General features: G+C 39.3%; 2 protein-coding genes across 13 annotated transcripts in view; both read left to right on the top strand.

The window, feature by feature from the left end:
* DENND2C (DENN domain containing 2C) overlaps positions 1-4,858 on the top strand; it is a 52,748-nt gene extending 47,890 nt beyond the window's left edge. For 10 of the 12 annotated variants that reach the window (XM_059673227.1, XM_059673221.1, XM_059673220.1 and 7 more), the window contains 3 exons: positions 1,238-1,474; positions 1,710-1,796; positions 3,032-4,858. In XM_059673227.1, coding sequence (XP_059529210.1) covers positions 1,238-1,474; positions 1,710-1,796; positions 3,032-3,063 — 356 coding nt within the window. In that variant the 3' untranslated portion in view covers positions 3,064-4,858. The remainder of the gene's footprint in view (positions 1-1,237; positions 1,475-1,709; positions 1,797-3,031) is intronic. The other 2 variants (XM_059673229.1, XM_059673232.1) reach the window with 2 other exon arrangements.
* Positions 4,859-5,759: 901 nt separating this feature from the next.
* Positions 5,760-19,546, top strand: BCAS2 (BCAS2 pre-mRNA processing factor). Its single transcript, XM_059673237.1, has 7 exons — positions 5,760-5,915; positions 6,023-6,115; positions 9,182-9,252; positions 10,714-10,875; positions 11,986-12,036; positions 12,684-12,764; positions 13,963-19,546. Exons 1-7 carry the CDS (start codon positions 5,823-5,825, stop codon positions 14,087-14,089), a joined length of 678 nt encoding a protein of 225 aa, XP_059529220.1. The 5' UTR covers positions 5,760-5,822; the 3' UTR covers positions 14,090-19,546.
* Positions 19,547-21,516: the final 1,970 nt, after the last annotated feature.

A 21,516-nucleotide genomic window follows, 5' to 3' on the forward strand; every position in this document is an offset into this window, starting at 1 on the left:
AGTAGACTTTTACATATATGTATTTGGGATTCAGAGGAAATATTTAACCTAGAAACATACATTTAGAAGTTGCTATTTGAAAGCCCATGGGAAAGAGCTAGAGGCATTGTGAAGGGGGAAAGTACTGTTCAGATATGGAAGGAAAAGGAGGAGTTGAAGGTGAATCTGAGGCTTGAGCCTGGACCCTGGAAGGCAGTGCATTATAGTATGTGGTACTGGTTCAAAATCACCTGACTTGGCGGTCGGGCAGCTTCTCACTGTACTAGATGAGATGACTCCGGAGAATGTCTTTGTTTTGAGTCTCAGTTTCCTCATCTGTAAAAGATAAATAAATAATACCTACCTCATCGTACTTTTACATCAGTAAAAGCACAATATAGTGCTTGACATATCTTAAGCACTCAGTAAATTATTATTTATTATGGGATAATTATGATGCTATATGAAATGGGAAAGTTGAAAGAGAAACTGATTTTGGTGGTGAAATACAATGAATATGGTTCAGAACATGTATCATTTATTTATTCAATTCATATTCTACTAATTTCCTGAAAGGACCTTATATGGTGACTTTCAGACAAATGGGATTTAAGTGCTAATGGGACAGCCAAATGATGGTCACCCATAGGAAGTCTGAAAATGTAGAAGATGAATTTTCGTAAAATACCAGGGATGGAGATCTAAGGTTCAGAATTATCAACGTGGACAGCCAGCTCTATCTATCTCTATGCCAATTAGCTGCTTAAGGAAGGGACCGTGCTCAGGAAGAGGAACGAAATGCAAGAGAAAAATTGGTCTAAAGGCAGGAGAGGAATCAGGAAATCAAGAAAGCATACAGTTGTGGGAGACCCGAGGACTGAGGAGGGGATTAGCACAAATGCAACATAGAATTTAAAGAAGTCTGACAATAGAAGAGTAGAGCAAAGTTGTCTGGTTCTCACTGGTGGCCTTAGAAAGAGCAGTCCCAGTGAAATCATCAAAGTGCAAGCCCGGCTTTGCATATCAAACATGTAATGGGAGTGTTTGTGTGGGAAGGAATTGAAGGTAAGAATGACTTTGCTTTTGCAAGTCATGGAGAGTGCAAGAACGCTAAGAATGAGTATGCCTATGTTCATTCTCCTTCCTTTAATCATGATTTCCTAGGCATCAGTTTCATAACTAGACTCGGTGTTCCCATAAACACAACATTTAGAGGACTTTTTCTTTTCTTTTTTTCCCCTCTTTCCTTTTGCATCAGATGTGACGCTCAACTCTCTGGTGTCCGAAGCATTTGTCAGGTTTTTCGTGGAGCTGGTGGGACATTACTCTCTGAACATGACTGTCACTGAGCGTGGGGAGCGTGTATTCCAAAGGGAGCCATTCCGTAAATCTCACACCTCCCGCAGCGTTCGCCACTTCCTGGATCTCTTCATGGAAACTCAGATGTTTGCAGGATTCATCCAGGACCGAGAGCTTCGGAAAAGTGGGGTGAAAGGTCGGTTTCCTCATGAAGTTCTTCCTCCCTATTTAGTGAGCACTTGGAAGGTTCCAAAATAATATAAACAAAAAATAGCATAAAGCTACAAGGGCTCAAAATCTGAGTTGTTTATTATGGGTAATATTTTTTGTAATATTGTTTTAACTATGAAGATACATAGTAGTGAACACAGAGTTTTAATGGATTTTCAATCTTGAGCGTTGGACAGTTTCACCATGATTTTTCCTTGTAGGTTTGTTTGAGGTCCGGGCCTTCCAGTATTTGGAAACAATTCCTGAGTCTGAACCCAGTGGGGTGAACAGAATTTTGCGGAGTCTTGGTGAGTTGCCGTATCTTCCTATTAGAAAAACGAGGCTGAGAAAAGCTTTTGCAGTAAGCATGCCTCATTGCAAAAGCTTTACAATCAGATCAAGGATACAACCCAAGTAGGCTGACCAGAAACCATGACCCCTAATTCCAAAGTGTTTTGGAGCAAAAGAAGTCTCTTTCTCAGAGGTTGGGATTCTCCGTCAGAGTTGTCTAGGGGACCGTTTTCCTCAGATGATGCTTCCTTAGGATGTAAGAATTTGCATGTCACGATTATTACTCTTTTCTAGGTCACATCCCTGGGGGAATCTTATAAAAACTGGACTTTTCCCCAGAAAAATATAGTTAGAACATACAAACATTTTGCATATAATTTTAGGGTGTTTATGAACCCCCCTAAAGTCCCTCATGGACTCCAGTTTAAAAACATCTGGCTTAGAGGACATCTGAAACAACAGAGGTTGTCCTGCAAGTCTCTAATTTTACACATCATAAAGAAACATGGGCCCGGCTGGCGTACCTCAGTGGTTGCATGTCGACCTATGAACCTGGAGGTCATGGTTTGATTCCCGGTCAGAGCACATGCCCAGGTTGTGGGCTCAGTCCCCGTGTGGGACATGCAGGAGGCAGCCAATCAATGATTCTCTCTCATCATTGATGTTTCCATCTCTCTCCTCTCTTTTCCTCTCTGAAATCAAGAAAAAAATATTTTTTAAAAAGAAATATGGTAGTTTATGATTGTTCAATTATAGTTACCTTTTAAGTTTTCAGTATGATATAGAAGAACAGTGGTGTGCTAGCCCAAAACAATGAAGAACCTACAATCTATGGTATTTACATTCATCTTTGAAATATATACCCCTAATTAAAATTAGGCCTTGTCCTTAACTGGCTGAGAGACCGTGGACAAATTATGCCTTGGGCTGTTGTTTCATCTTTATACCATGGGGTTAGATTAGATCAGTGGTTCTCAGCTCTGACCACAATATTATAATCTCTGGGGAGCATGCCAGTGATTTTAACCTACAGGCAGGGTTGAAAACCACTGGATTAGATGATGTCTGAGTTCTCTTCCGCCTCTACAATTAGACCTTGGAGGAAGCGGTTAATCACATCAACTGTTAGCTTGATATAGCAGCTTATTCCAGAGCTGTTCTGAATAACTAGGTTATTAATCCCTTGCCTCAAATAATGTACAATAAAAAAAATGAACTAATGAGAGCTCACTCTACTTTTTTCTCCCTGTAGGAAGTAAAATGAAATTTCTGCAGAAGAAATGAAATCTCCTACTGACTTCTCATCCTAAATAGGACAGAAAGTGCCAAAGAAAGTATTTTTCCAAGAGTCAGGATGCCCTGAAGTATTCTACAAAATCCTTGAAAGCTGAAAAGCTTCCAGAGCGGGCCAGAGTCTTGGAGGAGGAGTCTCCCGTTGCTGCTTTGTAATCACTGGAGAATTGTCGGGAGTCATCTGGAACCAATGCTCTCTTCACTCTGCCTCTGGTTGTTTTTAAGTGGCCTTTTCTACTTGATTCTTGGGCTTATTCTTTGTGTTTTGTGCTTAGGCTGTAAAGGCACTTGTCTTTTATCAGGGAAAGACTTGGTGTTGCATTTTTTAAAAAGCAGCTCAAAGAGGAGCACAATGAGAGAAGTGCTGAGTTCAAGGTACTAGGGAGGCATGACAGAAGTGGCTAACACTAGCTCTCCAACATGTAATTCTCATCACTGAACTACATGGCAGCTTTAAACCTATGGGCTGTTTTCTGTCCAATGTTCCATCTAGGGGAGTCTCACTTATTAGAAGCCCTATCTATTAATACTGTTACTGAGTACCGTGTAAAAGTAGACATCTTGCAACTCCTCCCCCACACTATGTGGCACTGGAGTAGCATGTCCCTCATGTGTCAACATGAAACTTTTTAGAATTACAACTAATAGGAAATGTCCTTCCAAGGGCATGAGAACTACGTTTTACTTTTTTAGTGTCTACCCTGTGCCTTGCACTGTCGTACATGTGTGTATGTCATCTTAGTCTTCAAATCGACTTTCTGAGATATTTGTATCTCCATTTTACTAGTAAGAAACTGGAATTCAAAGGAGTTAAATAACTTGCCCGAAGTTATACAATAGAACCAGGACTGAAGCCAAAACTGTTCGTTGGTGAACACAGATAAAGCTGGTTGGTCCTAAGATGGACATTTGAGCTCTATGTGATTGTAGCTATTGAAAAGTTCTTTTTTAAGCTGAATTGTACCAGAGCCAACTCAGCTCTGAGGATAAGGGACTTCAAACTAGAGCTGTCTAGATGAGACTCTTTTTAGTTCTCCTAGGACTGTTGGGATTTTTGCTCTAATTGGAGTCATGAAGATGAACATTACCTGGGACAACACCACATAATCACCCTAACCTTTAAGGTCTAAAGCCGCAGTTAGTGATTGGAAAGAGGAACTTGTCAGTGATGGTGCCGTTTTCTTTGGTGTTACAGCAAATGTCAGTTTTCTTCAACTCCTAATGATGGTTTTAACTGGCATAAAAATATTTATTCAAGCTTAACAAAACCTTACAAGGCATATGAGGACATAGTTTATTGACTTGTACAGTATTGTCAATTCACCCATTCAGGTGTGCATGGATGAATTGAAGCAGACACCAGGTAACCGGTGCTACATAATTACTATAGATGTGGGTCCAGCAAGTAGAACTGAGCCCATGTCTTTTTAAAAATGTTTATTAAGCAGCTTACCCCAGTGGGGCTTTTACCAGATATCTCTCCATGTGGTCTCTTCTGACAATCCAACCCGAGGGAACAATCAGTAACTGGGAATTGTTTATAAAATGGGGGCAGGAGGTATTATTGTGGTGGATCCTGGCCATCCCTCTGTGAGACCTTTGCTTTGGGGATGAGGGTCGTATTTTATCCCTGTAAGCTGGAGCTGCTTCCTTTTCTTAGGTCTGTTTTGTTTTGTTTTTTGTAAAGTTTTATGAATTCTGGACATGTTTGTAAAAGAATTGTTCAAGATGTGTATAAAATGTTGTTTACAGTTCTTCTAATGAATAAATACAAAAATTCTATGGGTCTCGGAGAATTTTAAGTAAAATTGCTTAAAATGTAAAGATCTTTTATTTCACTAAATCTATAGCTAGCACATTTATCTAACAGGTTAAAAGGTAATCCGGTGTCACTTTTTCATGTATGATTCTATATATAGAAAACCCTAAAGACTACACCAAAAAACTATTAGAAATAATAAATGAACAAAGTTGCAGGATATAAAAATCAACATACTAAAATCCACTGCATAAATGACGGTCTGAATTGACCCTAGACTAACCAGGCTTAATTACCGTGGCCAACATTTTCAGGCACTTGGCAGACAAAACGCTTGGATTTAGACTGCAGGATATATTCTATTACCGGGTGTCCTAACAACAAAATGACTGGATTTTACAAACGTCCGGAAGGTAAAATGACAAGATTTTTAAAAGTTGGGGTTGGTAAGCAGTTACCAATCTCGCCTGGTGTAGATCGGATTCCTTTTGGTAGGCAGACCATTAAAGTTGTGAAAACACTGCCCTTACCCAAAGCGCAGCATCTTAGGGCGCCGAGAACGAAGAGTGGGAGGACAGCACGGAAGGGCAAGGGGAGAGGAGCCTAAGGGGAGGTGGAAGGTTAGAGGAGTAAGCCGAGGGGGGAAACCGGTTTCTCTCCCCCCGCCAAATCCTGCAGCCAGTCCCACACAGAAGTGTTAGGATCCCCTCTCAGAGCGCGTCCTGGAGGAGAGCAACGGTCTCACACCTCCACAAGCTGCAGCCAGTCGGAAGCATAAAAGTGGTGCAGGCCGGGACGGGAAATTGACACGGTCTACCGATTGGGCAACGACGTGACGTCACATCCGGCCAAAACAAAACAACAGGGCGAGCGCGCCTTCAGAATTAACAACTGAGCATGCGCACGTGACGTAAATTGTGGGCGGCGGGCGCAGGCGTATTGAAACAGGCTTGAGCCTGAGCAGTTTCAGAAAACGCAGGTGAACTTCAGGATGGCGGGCACAGGCCTGGTGGCTGGAGAGGCTGTGGTGGATGCGCTGCCGTATTTTGACCAAGGTTATGAAGCGCCCGGAGTGCGGGAAGCGGTGAGTTTGGGTGTCTCTGCAGGAGACTCGCGCTCGCTGGCCCTTGGAGCTGGAAGCAGCCGCGTGCAATTTGCTGCCCCGACACTGGCCCCCTTTCTCGTTCTCAGGCTGCGGCACTGGTGGAGGAGGAAACTCGCCGATACCGACCTACTAAGAACTACCTGAGCTACCTGACAGCCCCGGATTATTCTGCTTTTGAGGTAAGTGTGATGTCTTGAGCCCGGCATAGGTATCAGGATTCCCGCGAACCTTTAGTTTGGGTTGAGAGCCTTACCACGTTCAAGTGAATTCTAAATTCCGGCTTTTAAGTATTGCTTGCTTGACTTGCGTAGCTATTACCAGGCCATTGAAAACAGCTAGATAGGCCCTAGCCGGGTTGGCTCAATGGATAGAGCGTTGGCCTGCGGACCAAGGGTCCCGATTGGATTCCGGTCAAGGGCACGTACCTTGGTTGCGGGCCCGTGCCCTGGTCGGGGGTGAGGGGGCGGGGGGCATGCGGGAGGCAACCAACCGATGTGTTTCTCTCTGTCTTTTCCGCACTTACACTCTTCCTGAAAAATCAATGGAAAACTATCCTCAGGTGAGGATTTTAAAAAACAATTTTTATTAAAAAAAAGCTAGGTAAGCCTTCTGCTCTGGGGTTGTTATTCTGAGACCCACAGACTTTCTGAAGCTCCGAAAATTACCTAACAATGCAAAAATTAGTGTGTACGTGATTCTGAGCTAGATTCCTTGTGTTACTGCTCAGCGGGGTCCTCTACGCTCTGAGGTCCACTCTAAGTGATGTGGGGTTTTTAAGTATCGATCAGCCCAATGCCCTAAGCGCCTGAGAACCCCTGGATGGTCCTAGCCTCTGTATAAAGCCTAGGTGTTTACAGAACGTGAATGAGGGGACCAACCATATCTGCCTAATATACCAGTTACATGTTTTGTCTGTACACCCAAGATATTTAGGGTCTAATGAGCGAAATTAAAGGTAAAATATTATTTTTAAGTTAATGGATTCTGTTAAGCATTTTAATACATACATGTTTGAGGTTTTCCCCGTTATAGGTAACCGTTTATGAAAGAATTCTGTCATTAAAATGCAGTCTTTATGTTGAAGTAACATGAAAAAAATACTGTTTTAAGTAGGAGAGAAATTTTCCCATGATACCCTATTTTCCCATGCTTTTTCGAAATATTGTTATCCAAATATAGATAGTACCACATCAAGAATTAAGTACAGTAATGCTCTCTTAGTAGATTGATTTTTGAAAGTTTCAGAGATTGCATTCAATTACAAACTTAAAAATACTTGAACTAGTTTTTTTAGCTCTCTAAAATACAACATGCTTCCTATCTTTATAATTAGTATTCTGATTTATTAATCCTTTTTAATAATAGGAGCTGGTAGTGTACTGGGCTCACTCTCTGTCCTAAAAATAGCCTGTGAACTATATAATTATGTTTACTATCCCAACTTTTTTAGATGGGAAAACTGCAGCTTAGGCTAATTTTCTCAAAGACCCTAACCACTCCTCAAACTGGCTTTGAAACTGCCCTTTGTTAATTCATTTAACAACTGTTCGTGAAGGTCTTTTCTATGCCAAGTAAAGGGCACAGGATAGGTTAGGTCCATACTCATGGAGGTTACATTCTAGAGTGTGAGGACAGACAAATAAGTCAGAAAATATTAGATTGTTGATAAAGCTATACAAATAATTAAAGTAGTTATGTCTTCTTCACCACCATATCTTTATCACTTAGAAGCCTGCCTGGTACAGAATAGGCACCTACATATTTAAAGAGCTTCTAAGGCAGTTTTATTCAGTGAATGCTTACTGGTGCCAGGCACGCCTAGTGTTTTTTCATAAATTAGCTCCATGAGAGTTGGCTCAGTCTTTGCGGCGAGTTGAGTTCAAACTCCAGATCTCTCACTTAACTGGCCATGTGAGTTAGGTAAGAGTTCCTACATTAATGGCTCAAGATTGCTTGCTTCATTTTTCTAGCTTCTCTTTTATCTAATTGTTATCCTTGTCTGTCACTGCATATTCTCTAGCTAGAATACCCTGGTTTTCTGCAGGAAACTAGGTAACTATTTTCTTAGAGCTTTGTGTAACAGCAGTAGTCAAAAAAAAGGTTTTCTCCAATAAGAAATGCTTAATGCAAAACTTGTAAACCAGGAATGTAGGCTTCTGAAAGCCTTTTTTTTTTTTACCCCCCCTTAGGCCTAATTGTTGAGAAAGTTGCACCTTTCAAAAATGAAATTACATGGGATAACTAAATATTTCACTTATGCAGTTCTTTATATTCAGGGCTAGAAATGTGCAGAACAAATGGAATAGGATATTGATCAAAACATTGGACCCAAAGAAACAGAGTTATACCACAATTTTGGGGGAAATTGTTAGACCAGATAGTAGAAGCCAGTTTTGTTTTTTGATTTTTTTGGTGTGTTTTTTTTTTCTTTTCTTTTTGCCCATCCCCCCCCCCCCCCCCCCCCCTTCATTCTTGGTAAAGAGTAAAGTGTAAAAATAGCAGTCAGGACCAAAAAAGAAACTATAGCCTTAGGTTCATAGCCTTACAGCAAATCATTTTATGCCCAAGCCCTCTATTCCTCACCCCCAATGAATACTTAGATCCATGATTCTCGACACTGGCTTTAGTTTACAATTGACTGGTGAATTAAAAACAAATACTACAATTGTGTCCAGTCTCCACTTCAGGACAATTAAATGGACTGGGGCAGTGACCAGCAAACTGTGGCTCGCGAGCCACATGCGGTTCTTTGACCCCGAGTGTGGCTCTTCCACAAAATACCAACTTCTGTGCATGGGCCACGAAGTTTCAGTTGTACTGTTCATGCGCGCCCGCATGTGGTATTTTGTGGAAGAGCTACACTCAAGGGGCCAAAGAGCCGCATGTGGCTCGTGAGCCGCAGTTTGCCGACCACTGGACTAGGGGAACAAGGTGGGGTGGGGCTGAGATTGGAATTGTTTTCAAAGCTCCCAGCTGATTCTAGTCTACTGCTGGGATTGAGAATCACTGACTAGGATAATCAGTCCTGTCCGCCCAGACCCTTTACATATGAAGTGTGTGCCTGTTCTCCAGATCCTAGAGAGCATTTAACGCTGAGAAGACTCGTGAGAAGGGTGATGATCACTTATCATGGGTCATTATAAACTATAAACATTTTAGTAGGTTAGATTCATTATTTGTTTGGTGGTTGTTAATTTTAACTTGTTGATATGATTTTGGAAACAATTCTCTAATTTCCACATCAGACAGACATAATGAGAAATGAATTTGAAAGACTGGCTGCTCGACAACCAATTGAATTGCTCAGTATGAAACGGTAAGTCCTATTTCTGGAGTCAGCTGGGCTCAAATCATTCTTTAATCTTAGTTTTTTTGTAAAACTACTACAGCCATGTTAGAACAAATATTGGGAGGGGAAAATCCTTGTCTGCTTATGTGTTTGTTTTTCATGTAGTAGTAGTTCATCCTGTGTTCATGTTCGAAGGTGTTTCTTTTTTTTTATCCTCACCCGAGGATATGTTTTTACTGATTTGAGAGAGAGAAAGAAACATTGATCGATTGCTTCCCGTACGCTCCCCAACCAGGGATGGAACCCACAATCCAGGTGTGTGCCCTGACCACCTTCTGGTGTATGGGAAGATGCTCCAACCAACTTGTAATGACCCGTAAGCAGTAGGTTGTGAAGTAAATGTAGAAAGGCACCACAGCACTTGGTAAAGAAGTAGGATAGAAAATGTCAGAATGCATTGTATCTACAGGTAGGTATTGCTTTGTGTAGTGGGTCACAGTGTAAAATATTTCTTACTCTAGGTCAGTAATGGCGAACCTTTGACACGCGAACTCATTTTTTTGGTTGATTTTTCTTTGTTAAATGGTGTTTAAATATATAAAATAAATATCAAGAATATACATCTTTGTTTTCCTATGGTTGCAAATATCAAAAAATTTCTATATGTGACACGGCACCAGAGTTAAGTTAGGGTTTTTCAAAATGCTGGCACGCCAAGCTCAAAAGGTTCGCCATCACTGCTCTAGGTTGTTGTCAGGTTTGAAAAATGCTACATTTATAAAGTGTGGTTTATTTTTTTCTTTTTTCCCCCTAAGGTGTTTGTTTTTGTTTTTTTAAAACAAAATGGTTTATTACCTCTTGATCCCAGTTGCATTTCCCTCAGTTTTTTAAGAATAATTGCAGTTTTTACACAGTATCTAGTAATAATATTAAAATGGAAATGAAAACTTCCATTTTGTAGTAACTCATTAGTAGTAAACACATTTATGAAGGGTATTTGCTGGCTCTGTTGGCAGTGTTAAAAGACTGGGCAGTGTGAAGAGAACAGAGTGAGATCCAATATTTTTCTCTAGAGGGGTGTGGGTGGGAAGGTGGATAGATCATAGGTGTGTTTTACAAAATGATGGCATGGTTTTTTGTGTCCTACCTTTTTCCCTTACTACATTACAAACATCTTAATGTTTTAAGTGTTCCTCAGTAACATCATTTAATATCTAATATAGCAGTCCTTTATATGAGTGTACCATAGATTAGTGAATCTTTTCACATTGATGGGAACAGTTTTTTGTAGCTGTATGTAATATTGCTAACTCCTCTTTGTAAGTTGATTGCTTGTTAGGGTAAATAGGTTTTTTGTTATTGTAAAGTCTGCATCTTGTCTTCAGTCTTCTGTAGTTTTTATAGTGTGCTTAGGCCCATGAGGCATTCTGTTGGGAAGAGAAATAAAGGTTTGGGGAACTCTGTAGTTATATTGTTGTTTAATTTCAGATATGAACTTCCAGCCCCTTCCTCGGGTCAGAAAAATGACATAACTGCATGGCAAGAATGTGTAAACAATTCTATGGCCCAGTTAGAGCATCAAGCCGTTCGAATTGAGAATCTAGAACTAATGTCACAGCATGGATGCAATGCCTGGAAAGTATATAATGAGTAAGAAATTGCTTGTTGTTTTTTAAAAAACCCATTCCACCCACAGCTTTGGTTTTTTGTGTGTGTGTGTTTGTTTTTAATGTAGGAAGTAGGATAGAGGAACTGGGATAAAAATAGTAGAGCTGAACCCTAGTCAGTTGCTCAGTGGTTAGAGCGACAGCCTTGGGACTGAACGGTTGTGGATTTGATTCTATCAAGGGCAAGTACCTCTATTGCAGACTCGATCCCTGGTCCTGGTCAGGGCGCAGGCAGGAGGCAACCAATCAATGTGTCTCTTTCACATCCATCTGAGACCCACCTCAGAGTTTGTGTACATAAACCTAACTATCAATAAAACAACCAAACATAAACCTGACTATCACGTTTATTGTATAATATAATAAAATGAATTCTGAGGTCTGATTTACAAATCACAACTTAGTAGAATGTAATTCTTAACGGGAATTACTTATATAGTTGATTCTTGTTGGTTTCATGTTATGTTCTATAAAAGTGGTCTTAAATACTGAATAAGCAAATAGTGTGATATTTCTCCTGGGGAAAATACATACACATGTACATATAAATAACTCATCCTGGCAGGTTCTATTTTCTTTTTAAAAGAGAAAACAAAGTTCAGAAGTATTGAGTAACTTGTCAGAGTTGGACATAAGGCTCCATCCTTCAGTCATCTCTGTATGAGACCTGACACAGGCAGGCAGAGCGTCGTCTTACTCCACTTCAGCTGGGAACACGTGCGTCCACTGCTCAGATTTTTCACTGCTCTGAGAATGTCTGCCGAATGATCCAGAACATTGCAAGTATTGATTTTGAGGTTACAAATGAATCTGATTGGGTAGGAAAATTCATTAATACAGAATCTGCAAAAATAAGAATTGACTGAATAGAGAACACCAGAAACAAAGTGCCCACAACCTGGGCATGATCAGAATAGAACCTGGGATCCTTCAGTCTGCAGGCCACCGCCCTATGCACTGAGTCAAACGAGCTAGGGCAATATTAACTATTTTTAAGCAGAAAAATATGACCCTGTGTCAGCTAGATCACTTTTAATTGGTTCTGTTAGATTTTAATGTACTTTAATCTGATTTTTCTCATTTTCTTCCTTAGAAATCTAGTTCATATGATTGAACATGCACAGAAAGAGCTCCAGAAGTTAAGGTAAAATGTTTCCTCATTTCAGAATAAAGTTTAGCTGAACCCCTAATTAATAGAGTGAGAAGAAAAAGGAACCAATGGATTATAGTCATATGAGAGTAAGCTATTGATGATCTGCTCTTTGTCCGGCATCCAGTGTTGGGTGTGCCCCACCTGAGTGGAGGAGAAAGAGACCTGAGGTCTGAAAACATCTCTACCAGGTCACTTTGAATTTACAAGTCTGCAGACATTGAAAATGATCTTTTAGAAAGGGGGAAAGTTGCAGAATAACTTGCATATTCTGATTTATGTGAAAAAAACAACAACCCATAAACAAATTAATCTCTACACATATAGGAAAGAGTCCAAAGGACATCTACCAAAAACTAACCAGCAGTTCTCGGGGAGGAGGAGAAGCACATGGGAGGAGGGCTTTCAGTTTCTAGCCTGCATATGTGTGTGTGCTTAGTTTTTTCACAATAGGCGTGTTTTATGAAATTGAATTGAAAAATAATTAGAGGAAAGTTAATTTCTGGAATGGGTATGATTTCATGTATCTGCTCTCAAGGAATTAAAGATATATTACATTGACTATAGATTTTTTCTGTTGACTTTAGTCAACAGAAAATGTTAAAATGTAGGTGGGTTTTATAAGTACTTTTTTTTTACAGGAAACATATTCAAGATTTAAACTGGCAGCGAAAGAACATGCAACTCACAGCTGGATCTAAATTAAGAGAAATGGAGTCAAAGTGAGTACCTCCAATTCCATCATGTATTAAATTGCTTAGCAGATTTAAGATCAAGATTCAGTAGTCTGATTCAAACAGTATTCCAATGGGATGGATGTCACAGGTGTCAAAGCAGTGCTGTCTTCTGAATACTGCCTTGCCTCCTCCTGAAGCATGGGCTTAGAAGACAATGGAAGAGTTGAACCAAAACCCGAGCCGCTGCTAATTGATTCTGTTCTTAGAGTGCCCTGTTTTCAGCGCAGTGTTTCTTCTCTGAATGCAGTTCTACTTGTTTTTAAAGGGGGGGAAAAATTACCTATTTTTAGCTTTCAGAAGGGAGTTTTAGTACTTTCTTGATAATTGGTGTCTTAGTCCTTTTTACCCTTTGTTTATATATTTTCTTTTTTGAATGTTGTTCTTTATATACACAAATAAGCTTATACAAATTCCTAAATATAATTGTGAATTTTTGTGTTATTCCTTTTCTCTCTTTTTTTTTTTTTTTTTTTTTTTTGCTGTTTTTTTACCTTCCCTCCCTCTGTCACATATAGTACTCTCCTTGTTTCACCTTCGTCTCCACCTTCATGTACTCCATGTTATCTATTAGGCAACTTTTCATATTTTTTCCAAGCTAATATAACCTAAACATACATGTGTGTTTCTTTTTGTTTGTCTTTAGAGATTTTTTCCTAGGGAAAGACTCCTTGAATTGCTGGAACTCTTTCTTATCAACTCTAGAAATTTCTCCACTGTGTTTAACTAATGACTCTGCCCTATTCCTCTCTCCTTTTCAGTTAATCACTTAAAATACTATCTTCCCTCACTCTTTCTTATCTCTTCAGTTCTTTTGAAATAATTATAAATTCACATGCAGTTGTAAGAAATAATGCAGACCAACCAATGTTGTTCAGTGGTTGAGCATCAACCTGTGAGCCTGGAGGTCACAGTTCAATTCCTGGTCAAGGCACATGCCCGGATTGTGGGCTCAGTCCCCAGTGGGGGGCGTGCAGGAGGCAGCTGATCAATGATTCTCTGTCATCATTGATGTTTCTATCTCTCTCTCCCCCTTTCCCTTCCTCTCTGAAATCAATAAAAACATTAAAAAGAAAAGTTGAAAGTGAAGATTAATGTTACGGCCCTGACTGAAAATGTATATCTAATAAAATATTCTAAAAGAAATTTTACAATGAATAATTTTTCCTTTATTTTTCTATTCTAGTTGGGTATCCTTGGTCAGTAAGAATTATGAGATTGAAAGGACTATTGTACAATTAGAAAATGAAGTCTTTCAAATGAAGCAGCAACTTGGAGAGGCCAACAAAGAAAACATCCGACAAGACTTCTGAAGAGACATTAATTCTGTGGGTCGGGAGGAAGGCAGGTTGGGTTTTCACAGAAGATCGGGCACTGCTCTATGAAGGTCAGCAACATCTTACGGAAACAATCAGTTGTGCTTAGAAACCATAGAAAGTGGACTGTGATCTTCTGTTTGTACATTAGCAAAATAAAAAGTTTCAGCTTGGTATTTTTTTACCATAAAAAAAATCTTCAGACTTTCAAAATAAGTATGACTTTAGAATATGCCATAGAATTAATTTTGAGCTACTTGGACCATATTTTGTATCCAAGAGATCTTTAATGAAAGTTTTCAACATGTACAAGAAGTTGGAAACTTTTGGTTTATATATTTTTCAAATAAAGAGAGAGCTCTATACAAATTCTTGATTCAAACAAGGTAAGAAACACAATGGTGCCCTGGCCGGTGTGGCTCGGGTGGCTGTGCGTTGTCCTGTGCACCAAAGGGTCACCGGTTCCATTCCCAGTCAGGGCACGTGACTAGGTTGCAGCTTCGGTCCCAGGTTGGGATACATATAGGAGGCAGCTGGTTGATGTTTTGGTCTGTCTCCCTCTCCTTCCTTTTCTCAAATCAATAAAAACATGTAAAGAAAAGAAAGAAATACAGTGGCTCCATGTATGTCATCTCTTTTCCTTACCATAGGTAACAGTTACAAAAAGCTGAATATGTACTGAGCATTGTTCTAAGTGCTTTAGACAGATGAACTAAACTTACACGAATAAAATAATTACTTGATCCTCAAAAACAGAGAGTAGGTACTATTGTTCCCACACACAGACTTGTCACAGGTGCTGATGTAACTTGCCAAAGTTTTATAGTCAGAAAGTGCCATCCAGGTTTTGAACCCCAGTCTAGCACCAGAGTTGTATTCTTACCCACTCTACTAGTGAGGAATTTGAAAATATGAGTCCTGCCCAATTCAGAAAAATACTTGCAACATATCAAAGGATAAGTAGTCTTCATGTATAAAGACATTCACAAGTCAGTGCTACTTATTTTTCTTTAATTTTAACATTTTTTTAAAGACGGTTTGAGCATCAAATGTAATCTTTTGATTTTTAAAAAATTTTTTTTATTGGTTTCAGAGACGGGAGAGAGAGAAATATCAATGGTAAGAGAATCATTGATCGGCTGCCTTCTGCACGCCCCGTACTGGGGATTGAGCCTGCAACCCATGCATGTGCCCTTCACCAGAATCAAACCTGGGACCCTTCAGTCTGCATGCCGGCACTCTTATCTGCTGAGCCAAACCAGCTAGGGCAGTGGTCGGCAAACTCATTAGTCAACAGAGCCAAATATCAACAGTACAACGTTTGAAATTTATTTTGAGAGCCAAATTTTTTAAAAAACTATATAGGTAGGTACATTGTTACTAATTTAATTAGGGTACTCCTAAGGCTTAGGAAGAGCCATACTCAAGGGGCCAAGAGCCGCATGTGGCTCGCGAGCCGCAGTTTGCTGACCATGGAGCTAGGGCATCTTGATTCTTTTAAAAAATTTTATTATTGCCCATGGAGTGTTCATTCCACCATTGCTTAGTCCAGTTTGCTGCACCTTCTACTCAGCCCAAAGAAATTTGTATATTCTCTTCCTTGACTGAAAGACCAGATTTCAGGTCATCTTTGCTCCTGCCTGATTCTGCATGATACTCTTGGAGAATAACTAGCACAAGAGAAAAGACCTAAAATTCTTGAAATTGAGGGTTTCCCAATAAATGATCCAGCCAGATCACTGAGCAGTGAGGTTCAACAGCCCCTTTCCACCATAACACACAGAGCTTCTAACCTATGTTTTAGCTCCTCACTCTTAAATATGAACAGGAAAGCCCTGGCTGGTTTGGCTCAGTGGATAGAGCGTCAGCCTGTGGACTGAAGGGTCCTAGGTTCTATTTCAGTGAAGGGCACGTGCCCCGGGTTGCGCCCTTGATCCCCAATAGTGTGCTTGCAGGAGGCAGCCAATCAGTGACTCTCATCATTGATGTTTCTCTCTCCCTCCCTCTCTGAAATCAATAAAAATATAGTTTTAAAAAATACATGAACAGGCAACCGAGTGAGGATTATCAGACAGGTAGCTGAGACATCTTGATAATGAAAAGCAAGGAACGAAACATGGGAAACCGTGGAGAAAGCAGATGGTGCAAGAAGCAAATCTTTTTTGTTTTTTAAGAAATACATCCTCGCCTTGGCTGGTGTGGCTTGGTTGGTTGGAGCATCATCCCGTACACCAGAAGGTTGTGGGTTCGGTTCCGGGTCGGCACGTGCAGGAGGCAGTCAATCGATGTTTCTCTCTCTCTCTCAAATCAATTTTTAAAAAACATTTAAAAGATTTTAAAAAGACCCCAACGTTTCTTACCCCCTTCTTCTAGGTGAGGACAGAATGAGAAGACTGCTGTCCAGTTGATTGGATTTGAGTGATAATTCTCCAAAGTAAGATGAGGATGGTGAGCCCCCAGCAGAAGGAGGGAAGTTATGCAGATAAAAGTAACATATCTATTACACGTCAGATACTCTCTAGGTTAAGAGATAACCCTTTGGACTTGGCTGGCCCAGTATGATAAGCAGCTCACCCACCTACTCTCCATGATGTTTTTCTTTGTAAAGTGTTATAGACATGTTACATTTATTCTGTTGTAATTTTAGTAGTGGAAAATTGGGATTTTTTACTAGTGAATTACATACTTGGGCTGGGAAACAGCCATCAAACTCAACAGCTGTAGTGTTTTGAGAGATCAGGGATAAGTAATTTGTTACTAACAGTAGGTCAAGATTTGAAGTTTTTAATAACTTTTTAAATATATTACACACATTCAAGATTATCCCTTTAATAACTATCTCACTTGGTTGGAATCTTAGGTCTTTTGAGAGGGAATGGGATAAACCCTGAGCGTACTACTCGTTGACTTACGGTAGCAGAGACTACTTTGTGTCCCTCTGTGTTAGCCCCTTCTATAAGCTGGACACTTGGCGGCTCGGCTAAAAACTAATGTCCTAGTTCCCATCCAATCATACACCATGTGACTAGGTTGTGTCCAGTGAGATAGGAACTGAAGTGATGTATGCAAGTTGCAAGTCATGCCCTTAATTTCCACATTTTACCAACCAGGACTCTTACCCTTGGATTTTGATGACTTATCTAGCAGCACACCATAAATTACTGTCAAGCTAACATTAGAAGATAAGGTGGCACACAAAGAAAAAGGATACTGTGCTGATAATGATGTGAACAATGTGCTTAGCATTTATTTTACTTAAATGATGAAACAGTCTTGTCTATTCACAGTAGCAGAAAATTTACATTTTAATGATATCTGGATTCAACAGAGCAAATTTATTTAAAAACAACAATTTATACTCATTAAATGAGATTTTACTGTACAGTAAAAACCATTAATACCAACTGCAATGTTTTGTGTTACCTTAAGTTAAACTTGTTTTCTCAAAACTGATTTTGCACCATCATAAAAAAATTAATTACAAGAGAATGTCAAACCAATAGAAGAGAATGGAAAAAAATAATATTAATTTATATACAATTTGCCACAGATAGAAATGCTTCTAAAATGGATATCAACATTTTGTGATAACCAAATTTTGTTCATGTGAATACATAATCCCACTCTGCAGAACCTAGAAATGAAATGGGAGGTACCCCAAATGTCCCATTATATTTCACCAAGTGAAAAGAAGTGCCTTAAATACAATAAGAGAAGGAGGGGTAATAGTAACACTAATAACTAAAATTATATAGGTTTCAAACATACAATTCTATAATACATCAACTGTATATTACATTGTGGAAAATAACTTTCTTAAATTGAATTCTGTTAATGACCTTTTATGTTCGGCTTTTGCTTATAATTATAATTAAATCTTAGCCACTCAATAAATTGACCCTAAGAACATCTACTTAGTCACACTTAAGTATTTTTTGCCTTGTCTTATGTCTTCTTTTCATACTAAGTTTGAAGGTCTTCCCTTCAATCCACATTGTTATGCTCTCCTACTTGTTTAAATAATTTTTTTCTCCTTTATTGTTTAGATAGATAGGTAGAGAGTGAGAGAGAGAGAAATCTGCTGTTCCATCCACTCATGCACCCACTGGTTGATTCCTGTATGTGCCCTGACTAGGGAACGAACCTCAGCCCTGGCACATCAGGACAACACTGCAACCAACTGAGCCACTGGACCACTTTTAAGAGAACTGCTTGTTTCTTGTAGTGTGCTTGTTTGACCATAGGGGGCACAAGGTCACTGTCACTTAAAAGTTGAATAAATGACTCATACCTGTCTGCTATCCTTTCCATGACTTCGGAAAACAGAGTTAATTAATTTACTCTGGTGTTTCACACATTGAAGGATCTTGCTGTGTGTGTGTGTGTTTTCAGAGTTTAAATTTAATAGACTTCATTTTCATTGTTAAAAATGTAAAGGGCGCCCTATCCAGTTTGGCTCGGTGGATAGAGCTTCCGCCTGCGGACTGAAGGGTCCCAGGTTCGATTCCATTTGGGGGCATGTGCCTTGGTTGCGGGCACATCCCCAGTGGAAGGTGTGCGGGAGGCGGCTGATCGATGTTTCTCTCTCATTGATGTTTCTGACTCTCTATCCCTCTCCCTTCCTCTCTGTGAAAAATCAATAAAATATATATTTTTAAAAAATGTAAAGGGCTCCCAACTCACCAGAAGTGTATAAGATTATCAACTTGTTCTGCTAAACTGTCAAATTCACACTTTGGAGATCTGCAAAGAAGGAGTGTTCTGCTTTATAGAGAACTCTGATTACCTTGCCACCTAATTTTCTTACTAAAATTTCAATTCTTTCATCTCAATTTCTAACAAAAAGTAAACAATAGTGGATATTCATGTGCTCCAATTATTATAGTTCGTTTGCATTATTTTGTTCTATTAAAAAAATGTATACATGAAGCATGGTAGCAACCATGCCTGGGTAAAAATTGCTGTTTAATATTTTAACCCTGCTGATTTGGCTTCTATAATTATTTGCTTGCTAAAATAATAGGAAAGTTATTTTAATTTTCTGAATTCATATAAGTTATCCCATTTGATTGAATACTCCATTGATTGTGGTTTGAATACCCCCATTGATTGTGATCTTACTGGTATTTGGAAACACATGCCTCTGCACCTGGAGACCAGGACAGCACGATTACTCTAAATGGCCTCAGGGGATCCCGATAATGTGTTTCCATTGACTCAGTGGTCCCAAGACCTGAAACTATAATTAATCTTTGTAGATAACTAACTTGCTCAAATCTAAGCTTCTGTAACAAACTGCTTTTTGCAAACCAGGTTCCTCATTCCAAACCTCGAGATATAATCAATACCTTTGTGATATTTGCCTATATAAGTCTGATGTTTCAGCCAAGGGGGCACTACGAGATTTGGAGAGCATTTGCCCCCTTGTAGTCCCGGCTTTAAAATTAAACAACCCTGTCCAAGAATTAAGTCCTTAATTCGACTTCTTGAGGCGTCCTTGTGTGATTCGTGGGGTACAATACAACATACACAGCTGGCTCAGTGGTTGAGCATTGACCTATGAACCAGGAGGTCACAGTTTGATTCCCAATCAGGGCACATGCCGGGGCATGCAGGAGGCAGCCAATCAATGATTCTTTCTCATCATTGATGTTTCCATCTCTCTCTTCCTCTCCTTTCCTCTCTGAAATCAATAAAAATGTTAAAAAAAAATATTTTAAAAGTGCGTATACCTGCCCTAACTGGTTTGGCTCACTGGATTAGAGCATCAGCCCGCGGACTGAAGGGTCCCAGGTTCGATTCTGGTCAAGAGCATGTACCTTGGTTGCGGGCATATCCCCAGTAGGGGGTTTGCAGGAGGCAGCTGATCGATGTTTCTCACTGATGTTTCTAACTCTCTATCCCTCTCCCTCACTCTTTGTAAAAAATCAATAAAGTATATTTTAAAAATGCATATACCTGAAACTAAAATAAAATAATATTGATTGTAAACTGTAATTGAAAAATAAAATTTTAAAAATGCAGTTGCCATTCCAATAGCACAGGAAAAAAAGATTAGAAAGCATAATAACATAAAACAGTGAAAATGGTAGCACAACCAGATAAAATTTTATCATTAGTAATAATACAAATTTCCAGTCTTCTTCCAAATTCACTGAATTAATCAATTTTAAAAAGGGATTTTGAAGAGGAACCAGATAGCTTAAGACATTAGAGCTTTCTTGTGGAGTATGAAAGTATAATAAAATAAGCACATCTTGTTATGTTAATACCAACTAATCAATTGTAATTGGTATAATTACTACTTTGCTCTCTTCTCCTAGTATTCATTTATAGCTGAATACATAATCACAGTACAGGATATAATTTATTCTTTGGCAATATGTCAATTACACAGCCAGCTTTCAATACGTTTCCCTTTACAGAATCTGTATATATTATAAAGAGTGCAACGTAAGCCCATCTACCTCAGGGTTAAAAACTTGGTCACTTCGGTGAGCACTGGACATGTTTCTAAACTACATCTATTACTCTTGTTGAGGAAAAGGCATTTTGAGAAACAAAACCTCTTAAGGACAAAAGTGACATAGGCCATCAGCAACAGATGGCCAATGTCTCTAGTCCCTTTTCCACACCACGATCTTCCCTCCAAAGCTGCCAGACTGATCATCACCTTGGCAATATACTTTGATGCTGTGGACACTGAGGCAACCATTCTACCAGTACTAACTACTTAACCATCAATTTTAGAATGACAACGGTGTGTTGCCTGTTTTCATTCCAAGTTTTAAATTTTTGAACTTTGTTCATGATGCTTTTAAACTGAAGGACAGTTATCTGCTTAGCTAAAGCCATCTGGTAGTGAAATGGTTGGTGATTTTTTTGAAAACAGTGCTGTGTACAAAATATATAAATGTAAGATATTTTGGACAACTGCAAAAAGAAAATCAAATGATGTCATCATTTCTTTGTGACCTGAAACAGCACTCTGTAAACTTTCCAGCTATGGATTCCCTCTTGCAGAGCACCTGGGACCTCCTAGTGTATATACAGGGCACCGAGCTACGTGCTCTGTTAGTCAAGGGTATATCCTGCGAACACGTGGTTACCACCAACCCATTATTTCCTTCCCCATGGCATTCATTAGTTAGACTTAGCTGTTTGTGGCTATACTCTTCACATTTGACCTGATGTATATTGCCTAAAGGGGTATGTGATCTTAGATCCTGGAGGTTTTATAAAAGGATATCTTGGTGTTGGAAGCTACAAATGTGAAAATTGTTGAGAAAAAGTGCTCAAAACAAAATCTGCGCTCACAACATTTTCTACAATTAAGTTGTTAAGTAAGCATAGAAGACGAGTTGAGTGAAAATATAATTCCCATGTGTGCTGCAGTTTGGTTCTCCAGGAAAAAATAATTCTGA

This window comes from Myotis daubentonii, chromosome 18 (assembly GCF_963259705.1).
Source record: "Myotis daubentonii chromosome 18, mMyoDau2.1, whole genome shotgun sequence".
NCBI lineage: Eukaryota > Metazoa > Chordata > Mammalia > Chiroptera > Vespertilionidae > Myotis > Myotis daubentonii.